The following is a 15,325-nucleotide window of genomic DNA, read 5'->3' on the forward strand; positions in this document are numbered from 1 at the left end:
TTCATATACCCATCCAGAAGCCTATTATTCACTGCGCATGTGGTCCTGTAAAGAAAAATAACGAAAAAATATACAATTCAACTTGAGTTGGCAATCTGCCTGCATATTAATGGTAAATCCTAAATAGTTACTGAATCCTAATCTTCTACTGTCCAATTCCTACCGGGTCTGAGTCAGGAACACAAACTTTTCTCAATTTGCTACATTCTTAGATACAGTACATGGAGTTCCAATCTCTCTGTGACGTTCGGGTGGGGGCGGTTCCTTCCACATAGCCCGCAGCTCTGATTGGTTTATGGCCTGCCCATCAAGGTGGCGGACGTTTCGATTGGTGAGCAGTGATGTCGTTGGTGACAGGTGACCGGCACCGCCTCCCCGCCGTGCGCCTGTGCGGGGTCGTGCTGATGGAAGTCGCTGGAGGTTCGTAGCCTGGCGCCGAACGGGGAGGGGAAGCGAGGAGGAGGAGGAGGAAAAAGAAGAAGGATAGGGGGGAGGGGTAGATATAGGGGGAGTGGAGGGCAAAGGCCCTGTTACACAGCGGCTCGTTCAACTGCCGGTTAATGAGTGATGGTCGTCAACGCCTCACATCCTCCAGCAGGTAACACTTTAACCCGCAGAAAGGGAACGAGGTGTCTCAATGTGTCACTCTCGACTCCCCCCACTATATATGTGTGTGTGGGTGGGGAGAAGGGGAGTGCCAGCGGAGAAAAACCCAAAAGGAAGGAGCAAGAGACGGTGAGAGACACAGGGACAGGAGACTGCGGGAGGCTTCATTCCAGCCAGGCAACTGACAGGGTAAAGTGAGGCCACAGTTTGTACCTCCTTTTTTTCCCCTAATAAAAAGGAGATACTTTTGGAGACCAAAGGAGGGTACTTTACAGACTGTTTGATAACTGGGAGGTAGAGAACGTTTGACTCGAAATCTGAGTCAGAGGAAATTTTGTTTTTGACTGACAGTTCAGGTAACGCTCAGTAATGACTGGAACTGCAAGTCGATTTTGCTTTCTGTTTTATTTCTACCCCAGGGTTTTGTCAGAGGAATTTCTTTTTGTTTGTCCCAGTTTAGCTTATTTATTATTGGAGTGGGCGAAAGATAAATTTCCAAATGTTGGCTGCCGGTTTTTATTTCCTGGCTGACTCCCGTTGAGTGTGTTCGGCTGGTTCCTAACAGAATGCAGCTTGTCAAGTTCGCTCCCTCCTTTCCCCAAAGATGTTATTCAGGGTTAGATTTTAATGTATCTTTTTCCTTCTGTTCACAGAGAGATTGTACCGATTTCTCACGTCGGGCTGACCCCTGGGGAATAAAAAAAAGTCCGTCAGTGTCACGTTGTTGCACTGGGAGATTTTTTTTGCCACGTGTTGAAAAGGTACATTTTCATCATGAAGCTGCTTCTGGAGGAAATGCAGATTTGCCAATTTCATTGTGGAACTACAAGCTGAAAAGGATCTTTTATAACCTAAATCTTCCGTTTTGCAAACAAAACCTACAGAGCCTGCCGTTATTATTTTAAGTGGGGGAGGAGAACAAACATTTTATAAACTTGTTAATATTTGAAACCAGAAAACAAGGTGAAACGTTATGATATCTGGAAGACTGTGAATTCGCTATGTCTAACTCTGTGGAACAGAAAGAGCTGGGCCCCCTTTACCATGCCAATGGAAATGCCTATCCGGTCGTTGGCAGCCCTGATGAATTTTCCATTTCTGTAACTCCTAATTCCTCCAAGGAACTGGTGGAAACCTCAGACTATTTAACAGAAGAGAGAGAACAGGGTGAAAGGGTAGAGACTGTAGTGAGAGACTCTCGTGCCAATGCCAAAGGTTTAAGGGAAGAAGATGCCCTTCTGGAGAATGGCAGCCAGAGTATTGACAGCGATGATATCAGCACTGACCCAACTCGGGGTCATGATAACCTTAAAGAGACTTCTTTCTCTATAGGACTGCAGGTTGTGTTCCCTTTCCTGCTGGCAGGCTTTGGGACAGTGGCAGCTGGAATGGTCTTGGATATTGTACAGGTAAGTGTGTGTGCATTGTATTTGTATGGTTCTGCCATTGTGGCACCAATCTCCCCAGACTGACAATTGCAGGTCGAGAAGCTGGGTCACCAATCAAATTCTGAAGCAGCCCCTGGGGAAATGGATGAAAGGAGCAGGATACCTTTTCATTCATCTCTCTGCTCCCTTTCCCCAAAAGTGAAAGTAAAATCTTTTACAAAAAACCTCCACAGGAACTGACTGTTTAATTTGAAATCGTGGCAGTGGACTCAGACCCTATCATTTTGTGAATTTGGAAGCACTGCAGTGCCAATTACATTTATCAGTGAATAGAATATTCATTCTTTCTTTAAATTCTGCCTTTCATTTCCCATGGAATTATTGTATAGTTTTGAAACTGTTTCTTGCTAAAATTGCATTCAATAGAATGTACATTGGCATGTGTAAAAATTGCTCCAAATTTACTAGCGGAATGTGGAAGCCCCTTGGCGGGAGGAAAAAAATTGCTTCGTATGCTTTGGTACTTGCTGCTATATTCAAATAGAATGTAAACTTTTTGTTATATTCAGTATTAACTGTGAAGTATTAATGATGTGGAGGTGCTGGTGTTGGACTGGGGTGTACAAAGTTAAAAATCACAAAACACCAGGTTGTAGTCCTGGCTTTCGGAACTCCACTCCATCAGGTGGAGCAGCGCTCCGAAAGCTCACGCTTGCAATTAAACCTGTTAGACTATAACCTGGTGTTCTGTGATTTATAACTTTGTGAGATATTAAAGGTGGAATGTAAAGTGAAGTCATCATAGTTAGAAACGATAATGCATGGTCTTTCCCACTGCCTTCCAGGCTCTGAACCACAATAACTATTTCCCTCTAATTTCATATGGTAACGTATTAATTTGCTGATTTTAAAGCTGAATCAGAATCACCCCAAAGTGAAGCAATTCTTGACCAGGCTTGCACCATGGCGCTGTGCGCTGCAAATTGTGCCAATCCAAAAAGGTGAGAAACTCTTTGTGAGGAAGGTGAAGTTGACTGGCAAGTTTTTACCTCTTTGTGATGGGAAAAAATTATTTGTTAAAATTGTCCATTCAATATTTTGATATTTGCTTTGGAAGTGTTGCCATTTCATTATACTGCTTCGTTCAGTTCCAAAACAATGTGAGGAATAACATTAAGTCCATTCTTGTAGTGGATTTTATGGGATACATTGTTTGTCTTTTAAAATCCAATTTTGTATTAATCAGTGTTGGTGTAATTATTCTCAGTTAATTTACAACTAGTGCTGTCTTTAGAATAATAGTGTGGGTGTGCAGTTTAAGTTTAATTCCTTTAATTCGAGTACAGATTGTTCTTTTTTTTTGTGGTGTGGGAAGAGGTTATGTTGAAACATTGAAAATTGAGTATTAGCATTTTGTGCTGAATAGATTCCCTGGTGGAGAAAGTGCAATGCAGGCATCATTTAACAATGGCATCCGTACTGTGTTACCAGGTCATAGAGTCATAGAGATCTACAGCATGGAAACAGACCCCTCGGTCCAACCCATCCATGCCGACCAGACATCCCAACCCAAGCCAGTCCCACCTGCCAGCATCCGGCCCACATCCCTCCAAACCCTTCCTATTCATATACCCCTCCAAATGCCTTTTAAATGTTGCAATTGTACCAGCCTCCACTACTTCCTCTGGCAGCTCATTCCATACCTGTACCACCCTCTGCGTGAAAAAGTTGCCCCTTGGTCTCTTTTCTACGTAGCGGATGAAAATACCACTCTAGATCTTGAACCCACAAAATTATCAAACCAAATATCTTCGGCAGGTAGAATCAAAGGTGCCGTCAGGTTGCAGAATTACCTCCCAACCTCCTTCTGAAAACTTGCAGCAAAGCTAAACAGCACCTCCAAGAATGATAATTTGCATGTTCCAGAGCAGAATTTGTGAATTCACTGAGGGGAGTTGGCATTCTTTTTTCATTGTTGCTTTTTACCCACCATTTAATTTGCTGGCATTTAGTCAATTGGATGTTTGATTAATAATACAGATAAATGGTCATTTGAGTTGAGTGCTGTTTTTTAAGTGACACTTTGCACCAGGGTGTCTTAATTCTGCAACTGAAGGGTTTCACACCTTTTTGGTTTGGCACAATTTGCAGTTTACAGCACCATGGAGCATGCCTTGTCAAGAACGGCTCCACTTAGGGGTGATTGTGAATCAACTTTAAAAATGGCAAGTTACTATGTTACCATATGAAATTAGAGGGAAATAGTTATTGTGGTTTAGAGCCAGGAAGGCAGTGCATTATCATCTCTAACCATGATGATTTGACTTTATATTCTGAGTTTTAATGGAATAAAACATGTCAAACTATTTGAAAGGAGCATTGTTGGGGGGGAAGTGGCAGTGTTACGGGTTAGTAGAATATTTTCCTTTATCGTGACAGGAATTGAACATAAAGGATTTTATGCTATAATTTTATAGAACATTGTTGAAACTACATCTCGAATACTGAGAGATTTTGGTCTCCTTACTAAAGAAGACTGTAAGTACATTATGGGTGATTCAGAATAGGTTGCCAGGATTGGTACTTCAAATGTAAAGGTATTGCGAGGAAAGGTTGGACATGTGTGGAATGAGCTGCCAGAGGAAGTGGTGTAGGCTGGTACAATTGCAACATTTTAAAAGGCATCTGGATGGGTATATGAATAAGAAGGGTTTAGAGGGATATGGGTCAAGTGCTGGCAAATGGGACTAGATTAATTTGGGATATCTGGTCGGCGTGGACGAGTTGGACCGAAGGGTCTGTTCCTGTGCTGTACATCTCTGATTCTGTGTTTAAAAAAAAGACTGTAGATGCTGGAAACCAGATTCTGGGTTAGTGGTGCTGAAAGAGCACAGCAGTTCAGGCAGCATCCAAGGAGCACTGCTCCTTGAATGCTGCCTGAACTGCTGTGCTCTTCCAGCACCACTAACCCAGAATCTCTGACTCTATGCTTACATTGGGATTTAGAAGAGTGACAGGTGACTTGATTGAAGTATATAAGATTCTGAATAGGCTTGACAATGTGGATATAGAAATTGTTTCTTGATGTGAGTGAATCCAAAACTAGGGGACACTTAAAATTTAAAGAACATGCTTTTAATACAGAGATGAGGATAATATTTTTTCGGAGAGTTGTGAGAGTTTGAAGTTTCTGCCTCAGATGCTAGAAGTAGGGTCATCGAAGGTAGATAGATTTTTATTATATAAACTGATTTATAAAAGGGCATTAGGAATGGCTTGGAAATATGCTATTCAGAACACCAGATAAGTCATAACCGTATGGTGGACTAATCTCGAGGGGCCAAATGAACTACTTCTGCTCTTAGTTTGTATGGATTTACGTGCAGATATTAGGGAAGAATCCAAAACTTGATCAAAAAAATGTAAGAAATGCCTTAAAGGAATAAAAACAACAATGGAGATGTTTGAAGTATTACTTACGAGTTGGTAGTCTTTATGTCTGATAGCAGAGTCATACCAGTGATAGAGCAATTAAAATTGGATGCTCCAGAGTTAAAAGGAGGGTCGAGGGATACGAACTGGTAATGGAGAAGGGATGGAGTAAAACCGTGAAGAGATTTGAAGACTTGGATGTGAATTTTAAACTTGGTATGCTTCAAAGATGGGCCTGCATAGGTCCACAAGAACCTGAGGGTTTGTGCAGGACTTGTTACAGGCTGGGACCTGAGCAGCAGAGTTTTGGCCAATATCAAGTTTACAGAGAGTGAAATGTCAAAGACTGGCCAGGAATACATTGGAATAGTCAAGTGTAGAGGTAACAAAAGAATAGAGTGGCAGATGAGATACTACAAATAGTGTAAACATCATGATCTTGATAACATGAACAAACAACTTCTGTGTTTGCTTGGCATGTCCTCTGCCTGTTGCCATTTCTAAATAAGCTAAAGAGGTTCCTTAGTCACTTTGTGTCTGAAGGAAAACAATATTCTTTATTCTTGCATGGGCTGTGGGCATTGCTGGCAAGGTCAGCATTTGTTGCTCATTCCTAATTGCCTCTGGACTGGGTGGCCTGTTAGGTCATTCCAGAGGGCAGTTATAGAGTCAAGTACACTGCCTGAAAATAATGTTTTTTTGCCTATGTTCACCTTTGGGAGAAATGTAGCATGATTTGAGATTAGTGCTGATTTGATATTCCCAAATACTTACAACCTATAAATAGATGTGCACCCAGATGTAGTGTTCTGGTCTGTGTTGATCTTAGAACCTTGGCTTCAGCAGAATGGTTGTATAGAAATAAGGGGCCAGAAAGTTACACCTTAAAACTAATGCATGTGCTATCATCTGTTAATTTTAAAATAATCTGTCAAAGTTGCGAGCAAATAATGCAGCATTAGCGGAAATTGCTGTCAGCAGGTCTGGCAGTATCTTAGGGAGGACTGTTTCAAGTTATATTTCAATCATATTTTATTAATAAATGTTAACGATGAGTTCAATACTCAAATCAATGAATTTCACACTAATCTTGCCATTGCAGCAATCCCAAGCTTGGAGCTGTGCAACGAGTAAGAAAAAGCCTCCATATTGATTACAAATTATAATCAAGCTGCTCACGTTTGGAGGTTGCCTATTTTGTACTACTAGGCGAAAGTGAGAACTGCAGATGCTGGAGATCAGAGTCAAGAGTGTGGTGCTGGAAAAGAGCAACAGGTCAGGCAGCATTCGAGCAGCAGAGAAATGACATTTCGGACAAGAGCCCTTCATCAGGAATGCCAGAATCTGATGAAAGGCTTTTGCCCGAAACATCAATTATTTTATATGACTTGTTGTTTGCGCAGCTTCTCAAAATTCTGGCTATGGATTGCACCTACCTGCTCTTTCTCTGCCACCCCCTGCCCCGCCCCACCCCACTCCAAAAAAAGTACAAGTGGTGAGAACACATCACGTGGTGATGGTTCTCAACATCCAGGTAACACCACTGGAGATTAGCTGCATTTTGTCTTTCAGCAAAATGGGAAAGAGTTAGCTGTGCAAAATAAATGATTGGGTCTCAATTAGAATCTTGCATTTGGTGTTAAATGTCCTGCCTTGAGGAATGTTGAAGACAATGGAGCAAGTATAGATGTTATTTAGAGGTGTGACCACGTGGGAAAAAGCTGGTGTATCTTTCGTTAGGATAAGGCAAATCAGAAAGTGATTCTGTTCAGGGTTTTCAGCATTATGTAGGATATGAACTATGGACAGATCAAGGTGAAAAATAAGACGTTTTAAAAGTTTACCTTTGTCTGACTGACATTCTGAGTTGCACATTTTTTTTTTGCATCTAAACAACTCCCCTGAACAGACAGCTTGAGGAACAATGAATGCTCTTTTTGTTTGTCACAGCTTCTTGTTGAACTAACCTGAAACCTGGTTCTCCTTGTAAAGATCCCAGTGCTGTACCTCAACCATTGGGTGACATGGCACAGTGGTTAGCCCTGCTGCCTCTCAGCGTTAGGAACCTGGGTTCGATTCTAACCTCAGGCAACTGGCTCTGTGGAGTTTGCACATTTAACTGGATTCTGCGTGGGTTTCTAAAGGGTACTCTAGTTTTCTTCCACAGTTAAAAATATGCAGGTTAAGTGGATTAGCCAAGCTAAATTGTCCCGTAGTTTTGAGGGATTTACAAGCTGGGTGGATTAAGAATGGTAAATGTGGGTTACAGTGATAAAGTGGGTGGACCTGGGTCGAGGTGAAAACAATGACTGCAGATGCTGAAAACCAAATACTGGATTAGTGGTGCTGGAAGAGCACAGCAGTTCAGGCAGCGTCCAATTGAGCAGCGAAATCGACGTTTCGGGCAAAAGCCCTTCATCAGGAATAAAGGCAGTGAGCCTGAAGCATGGAGAGATAAGCTAGAGGAGGGTGGGGGTGGGGAGAGAGTAGCATAGAGTACAATGGGTGAGTGGGGGAGGAGATGAAGGTGATAGGTCAAGGAGGAGAGGGTGGAGTGGATAGGTGGAAAAGAAGATAGGCAGGTCGGACAAGTCAAGGAGACAGTAACTGAGCTGCAAGTTTGAAACTAGGATGAGGTGGGGGAAGAGGAAATGAGGAAGCTGTTGAAGTCCACATTGATGCCCTGGGGTTGAAGTGTTCTGAGGCGGAAGATGAGGCGTTCTTCCTCCAGGCGTCTGGTGGTGAGGGAGTGGCGGTGAAGGAGGCCCAGGACCTCCATGTCCTCGGCAGAGTGGGAGGGGGAGTTGAAATGTTGGGCCACGGGGCGGTTTGGTTGATTGGTGCGGGTGTCTCGGAGATGTTCCCTAAAGCGCTCTGCTAGGAGGCGCCCAGTCTCCCCAATGTAGAGGAGGCCACATCGGGAGCAACGGATACAATAAATGATATTGGTGGATGTGCAGGTGAAACTTTGATGGATGTGGAAGGCTCCTTTAGGGCCTTGGATAGATGTGAGGGAGGAGGTGAGGGCGCAGGTTTTACAGTTCCTGCGGTGGCAGGGGAAAGTGCCAGAATGGGAGGGTGGGTCGTAGGAGGGGTGTGGACCTGACCAGGTAGTCACGGAGGGAACGGTCTTTGCGGCAGGCGGAAAGGGGTGGGGAGGGAAATATATCCCTGGTGGTGGGGTCTTTTTGGAGGTGGCGGAAATGTCGGTGGATGATTTGGTTGATGCGAAGGTTTGTAGGGTGGAAGGTGAGCACCAGGGGCGTTCTGTCCTTGTTACGGTTGGAGGGGTGGGGTCTGAGGGCGGAGGTGCGGAATGTGGACGAGATGCGTTGGAGGGCATCTTTAACCATGTGGGAAGGGAAATTGCGGTCTCTAAAGAAGGAGGCCATCTGGTGTGTACTATGGTGGAACTGGTCCTCCTGGGAGCAGATACGGTGGAGGCGGAGAAATTGGGAATACGGGATGGCATTTTTGCAAGAGATAGGGTGGGAAGAGGTGTAATCCAGGTAGCTATGGGAGCCAGTGGGTTTGTAAAAAATGTCAGTGTCAAGTCGGTCGTCACTAATGGAGATGGAGAGGTCCAGGAAGGGGAGCGAAGTGTCAGAGATAGTCCAGGTAAATTTAAGGTCAGGGTGGAATGTGTTGGTGAAGTTGATGAATTGCTCAACCTCCTCGCGGGAGCATGAGGTGGCGCCAATGCAGTCATCAGTGTAGTGGAGGAAGAGGTGGGGAGTGGTGCCGGTGTAATTACGGAAGATCAACTGCTCTCCGTAGCCAACAAAGAGACAGGCATAGCTGGGGCCCATATGTGTGCCCATGGCTACGCCTTTGGTCTGGAGAAAGTGGGAGGATTCAAAGGAGAAATTGTTAAGGGTGAGGACCAGTTTGGCCAAACGAATGAGAGTGTCGGTGGAAGGGTACTGTTGGGGACGTCTGGAGAGGAAAAAACGGAGGGCTTGGATGCCCTGGTCATGGCGAATGGAGGTGTAGAGGGATTGGATATCCATGGTGAAGATAAGGCATTGGGGGGCAGGGAAACGGAAGTCTTGGAGGAGGTGAAGGGCGTGGGTGGTGTCTCGAACGTATGTGGGGAGTTCCTGGACTAGGGGGGGATAGGACAATGTTGAGGTGGGTAGAGATGAGTTCAGTGGGGCAGGAGCATGCTGAGACAATGGGTCGGCCAGGGTGGTCAGGCTTGTGGATCTTGGGAAGGAGGTAGAACCGGGCAGTGCGGGGTTCCCGGACTATTGGGTTGGAAGCTGTGGGTGGGAGATCTCCTGAGGTGATGAGGTTCTGTATGGTCTGGGAGATGATGGTTTGGAGATGGGGGGTGGGGTCATGGTCGAGGGAGCAGTAGGAAGAGGTGTCCTCGAGTTGGCGTTTGGCTTCAGCGGTGTAGAGGTCAGTGCGCCAGACTACCACTGCGTCCCCTTTATCCGCTGGCTTGATGGTGAGGTTGGGATTGGAGCAGAGGGATTGGAGGGCTGCACGTTGTGAGGGTGAGAGGTTGGAGTGGGGGAGGGGGGACGACAGGTTGAGGCGGTTAATGTCCCAGTGGCAGTTGGAAATGAAGAGGTCGAGGGCAGGTAATAGGCCAGCGCGGGGTGTCCAGGTGGATGCAGTGTGTTGGAGGTGGGCGAAGGGGTCCTCGGAAGGTGGGCGGGAATCCTGATTGTGAAAGTAAGCTCTGAGGCGGAGGCGACGGAAGAATTGTTCGATGTCATGTCGTGTATTAAATTCATTGATGCATGGACGGAGGGGGATGAAGGTGAGTCCTTTGCTGAGGACTGATCGTTCGTCCTCAGTGAGTGGGAGGTCTGGAGGGATGGTGAAATCTCGGCAGGGCCTGGAGCTGGGATCTGGTGTGGGTGTGGAGCTGGGAGTGGGGTCGGAGCCAGTACCTGGAGTGGGTGTGATGGTGGGGGGAATGGGGGTGGAGACATGAGCTGGGGTAATGTTCCCCTCGGGGTTCTGGGGGGTGGGGATAGTGACAGTGGGGCCTGTGGGGGACGTGTCAGCAGAATGCAGGTGAGTGGCGCTGGTGGAGGCCGAAGTGGTGGTAATCATGGCAGTAGGGGAAGTCACTGAGCGTGTGGCATCAGCGATGATGTGAGGGCCGGAAGTGGCTGTGGGAGTGGCCATGATGTGGGCGGAAGTGACATCATCACTCAGCGTGTGGGTGGTCGCTGCGTCAGCCGCATGGCTAATGGCATTTCCGAGGCCAGGGGAATCTTCTGGAATGTTTGAGGAGCGCTGGTTAGGGAGGTGGGTGGATAAAAGTTTGTTGTACTGTGCTGCTCTTTGGCGGATCAGTGCAGATTGATGGGCAAAATGGCTTCTGTATACTCTGTTGGGATTCTATAATAACCTCTCTCTCTCTCCCTCCCTCCCTCTCTCTCTCTCTCTCTCTCTCTCTCTCTCTCTCTCTCTCTCTCTCTCTCTCTCTCTCTCTCTCTCTCTCTCTCTCTCTCTCTCTCTCTCTCTCTCTCTCTCTCTCTATCGCCTTTACCTCTCTCTCTCTCTCTCTCTCTCTCTCTCTCTCTCTCTCTCTCTCTCTCTCTCTATCGCCTTTACATAAGTGAAATTATAATCCTGCATCTTGTAAAAAGGATCCTCAGTGACCTTCTGTCTGATACACAGTTGTTGACAATAAATGAGGATCTTGCTCAAAACATAGGTGCTTTATTCAGTGTCTACAGGAATGACTTGCTAAATGAATCCTCCTGCAGTTTTCCGTGTGTTTCTAGAGGTCGAGCTGGGCTTCGTTTTCACTTGCTCTGAAATGTTGTTGATATATTACAGAGTTGCAGTTGGTAGTGAGTTTGGATAGTGAATTGTATTTGGATATGGCAGTAAACATTGTCCTGTCCTTACCCACTACCCAGATTTTCCAACAAAATTCATTCCAGGAATTACTTATGGCAAAAATACTAGTGAGATTTAATGCAAGGGTTCTGATTGTGCCTCCTTAGTATCATTTTTTTACATCAGTGCTTCCAATTCGAGAGAGTACAGTCTGAATTGTACCTTGACTGCATTTCTGATTTGCCCATTTATGCACGATGAAATGTTAGTTCTCACACAAAAGGATGAAAAACTGGTCTAATGCTACCCATCCAACCTGAAACGTACAGTTTGAGTGTTAGTTCGGCCATTTAACCATCTGGTTTGGGACTTGAATGCTGAACAGCTTGAGCCTGTAAATCTGAACAGCTGTTTTCAGATGCATGTGTTACCTTTACCTGTTACTGTGTATTTGTGTTGAGTATCTTAGCCTTTTTAAAGCAACAGTGATCCAAAATAATGAGGATTTAAAGTTGCTCCTTGAATGCCAAAAAAAAATTGCCTCCTACAGCGACCTCTCCAACTCATTTATCCCCTTCCCTACAGTTTATTTTGATTAGATTAGATTAGTTTCCCCACAGTGTGGAAATAGGCCCTTCGGCCCAACGAGTCCACACCGACCCTTCAAAGAGTAACCCACCCAGACCCATTTCCATCTGATTAAAGCACCTAATGTTATGGGCAATTTAGCATGGTCAGTTCACCTGACCTGCACATCTTTGGACTGTGGGAGGAAACCGGAGCACCCAGAGGAAACTCACGCAGACACAGGGAGAATGGGCAAACTCCACATAGACAGTCGTCCGAGGCTGGAATCGAGCCTAGGTCCCTGACGCTGTGAGGCAGCAGTGCTAACCACTGAGCCACTGTGCCAGAGTCTTGAAATCTGACTCCTCACAAGGAGCATGGTAAGAGCAGAAATAATTCCACATCCAATTGAATCTAGTTGAGGAATCTGATTCCTTTGTGAAATGCTCGAGGGTCGGAGGGTTTAAGCTATAAGGGGAGACTGAATAGGCTGGGGCTACTTTCACTGCAGCATCGGAGGCTGAGGGTTGATGTTATAGAGATTTATAAACTCATAGGTAAGTAGATAAGGTCTTTTCCCTGGCGGAGTCCAAAACTAGATGGCGTAGGTTTAAGGTGAGAGGGGAAAGATTTTAGAAAGGAACTGAGGGGTAACCTTTTCATGCAGATGGTGATGCGTGTAAAGAACAAATTGTCAAAGAAGTGGTGGAGGCTGGTACAAACGGCAACATTTAAAAAGCATCTGGATGGGTATATGAATAGGAAGGGTTTAGCGGGATATGCGCCAAATACTGGCAAATGGGACTAGATTGGGATGTCTAGTTTGGGTCCACAAGTTGGACCAACGGGTCTGTTTCCATGCAGTTTAACTCTGACTGTCACATATTGTAGCACAAGTTAATGCTGTACTGAATACCCCACACCCTGTGTCTCATGGTCAGCTCAGGAAAAGAGAGCAGCTGTTTCGAGTGGAACTACCCAGTTAATGTTGCCCCAGTGAATCTATAGCTCTGTTAAGGTTTCAGGAAAATTTTTTAAAATTCATATACTCAGGAAGCACTAATAACCCCACAACCGTAAACACTGAATGTTTCCAAATATGTTTGCATCTTTGGTAATCCATTTGCCCCACTTTAACCGTCGACATGTATCTGTTCCCACTCCATCCAGAAAATTACATGCATTCCCCCTTGAAATGAGCAGATCCTATAGTGATGAAAATTTTAAGTCCCACACAATTTGGATTCTTAAATGTAGCTCTCGGACATCTCACTGAGTACCCAAAGCTATTTGCTAAAAATGGAAATCTAACAGGACATTTTATTTGTTTGTAGTTCTCTAATGACCACCTGTCATAGCTAATAAACTGCTGTGTGTCTACAGTCACAAATAGGCTTTAGTCAGTCCTTATTGTGCACGTGACAAGATTGTACTGTAGTTTATTTTTAAATCTGTATTCTATCAGTTTGCCTCCAGTGATTATCAGTTCAGTCAGAAAATTGAAAATTGCAACCAAAATTGCAGTCATGGATCAGCTTTCATGATTTCAGGATGTCTTGGAATACTTTGCAACAAATGAAGCACTGCTGCAATGTAGAGACTGTTAGAGCGTAAGAAATGCAACAGAGAAAACAAGGCCCCTCAAACCATAATACAACAGTTCCCAAGCATTCCAGTTTAGTGACATTGATTGAAGGAGAAAATAGTCACCAATGCTATTGTTTTGAAGTGTTTTTGAGATCACACAAACCACATTGCAGCAGTGCACAGTTTCTGTACTTCCTGTGGTTCAGCTGTGAACCAGTCGAGAGAGGAAAGTTACGGTTCAGGCATGTACCATTCTGCTCAGCCTGTCTGTTTATGAGCAGCAAGTAATCTTAATCACACTTGCCTGTCTGGTTACCATATCCCTTTTCATGCCCAAGCTAATCATGCGTTTTGCAGCTCTTTGCTCTGTCAACACTGAGAATATCTTGCCACTACAAAGAATGGAGGTTTAGTTTTCAAATCAAGTTCTGCCTCCAGAGTGCCTAAGATTTCAGGATAGTTGTCACATCAAATTATGATAGATATAACAGTTTCATTCACAGAATTATGGTATTTTTGCCCTGTGCCTTCATCTTTCCCTTTCTCCCTTTCCTCTTCCACCCCTCAATTACAGCACATGGTTAGGAAGGACACTGATGGTTTGTTCAGTTAAACTAAATAGTTATATCTCTGAGCTGTAGAAATATGGCCAAGCCTGTTGCTCAAAAAGAGATGAGGTTCAATTTTTGATTGCTGCTCCAATATTGTTACTGGGTTTATTCACTACTCTGTTCCTAATCTATTGCACTTGTGACATTCTGGATTTGTGAGCACAAATTGCTGTCCCACTGCTATCTGCAGCAGCAGTCTGGAACCAGTAAAACTGCATGGCATTATTGTATGTATCAATTGCTTTCCTCATTGTCAAAATCTATATGTACTGTTGAAATCAGATGCTTTCCACAAGTTTGAATTGCCTTGATACAGAAGTTTTCACCTTACCACCCTCTCAGTTGTCCTCAGTGAAGTACCAGTGGAAGCATTGTACTTGACATTCCCAGCTTTATCATTTCTTATCCTTGATAAAATGTTTTCAGTGAGACTGTCCCATTAAAAACTGGCTCTCTGCCTTCACCCACTTTGTTCCACTGTGGTCTGCTAAACCTTGTTAAGTTCATCCTGATTAGCATATTTCCCTATAATGTAAGGGTTTGAGGAATTGTTCTCTTCCTTGTCTCCCCACAGAACATAAAGTCCAGTCTTTTTCATCCAGTGTTTTTCTATACTAAGCTATAGAAATTGAAGCACAAAAGTAAGCCATTCAGCCCCTCGTGTCTGTCTGCATTAGTTTATTTCTAAAAATGTTTGAGTCCTTTGTGTCTTGAGGTGAATTGGTCACCACAGCTACATAAGTTGTGCCATTCTTTGCCAATAGGGGGTTTTACCTGGCCCTTGGTATCCTAGAGTGACATTGGAGGCAGGTACATCTTCTGTTGTAAGACAATAGGTTAAAAAAAAGCCACGGCCCTTTTTTTTTCATTCGATTGATTGTGCTATGGCCTGAAATAGCAGTTAAAGAGCAATTGAGGCTTTGCAGTTTTCGCTTGGTTTGTTTTTCGGTTGTCACTGTAGCCCTTGAAGCATTGTTGGCATTACCATGCTTTTCCTCGGCTTTTTTTTAACCTGCTGCAGTCCATGTCTACGTTTTCACTCCAGTCACTCAGTATCCTGGTCATCTCTTTGATTTCTGCAGATGAACTGTGCATAGAACAGGTGTATGCAGTGGAAGTAAGGCACCCAGATGGTTAATGCTAACAGTTTTCAAATCTTACTTAATTGCGCGGTTCGCTGCTCTTTGTGCACTTCTACTTCAATTAAATTTCACACCAGCTCAATGGATGTGATAAAGATTTGTTATGAAGTGAATAAGTTTTCATGCATTGCTCATTGGCCAGGCCTGCTGTTTTATTTTGTACTAATTGGTTTTAAATGTGGCA

General features: G+C 44.4%; 1 protein-coding gene across 4 annotated transcripts in view; it reads left to right on the forward strand.

Annotated features, from left to right (window-relative positions):
• The first annotated feature begins 371 nt into the window (after positions 1-371).
• Positions 372-15,325, forward strand: part of LOC140467420 (solute carrier family 41 member 1-like) — a 66,883-nt gene continuing 51,929 nt past the window's right edge. Inside the window, exons 1-2 of one of the 4 annotated variants that reach the window (XM_072563765.1) lie at positions 372-420; positions 1,260-2,015. In XM_072563765.1, coding sequence (XP_072419866.1) covers positions 1,608-2,015 — 408 coding nt within the window. In that variant the 5' untranslated portion in view covers positions 372-420; positions 1,260-1,607. Of the gene's footprint in view, positions 421-516; positions 599-647; positions 796-1,259; positions 2,016-15,325 lie in introns of those variants that run through there. The other 3 variants (XM_072563763.1, XM_072563764.1, XM_072563766.1) reach the window with 3 other exon arrangements.

This window comes from Chiloscyllium punctatum, chromosome 45, assembly GCF_047496795.1.
Source record: "Chiloscyllium punctatum isolate Juve2018m chromosome 45, sChiPun1.3, whole genome shotgun sequence".
Taxonomy (NCBI): Eukaryota; Metazoa; Chordata; class Chondrichthyes; order Orectolobiformes; family Hemiscylliidae; genus Chiloscyllium; species Chiloscyllium punctatum.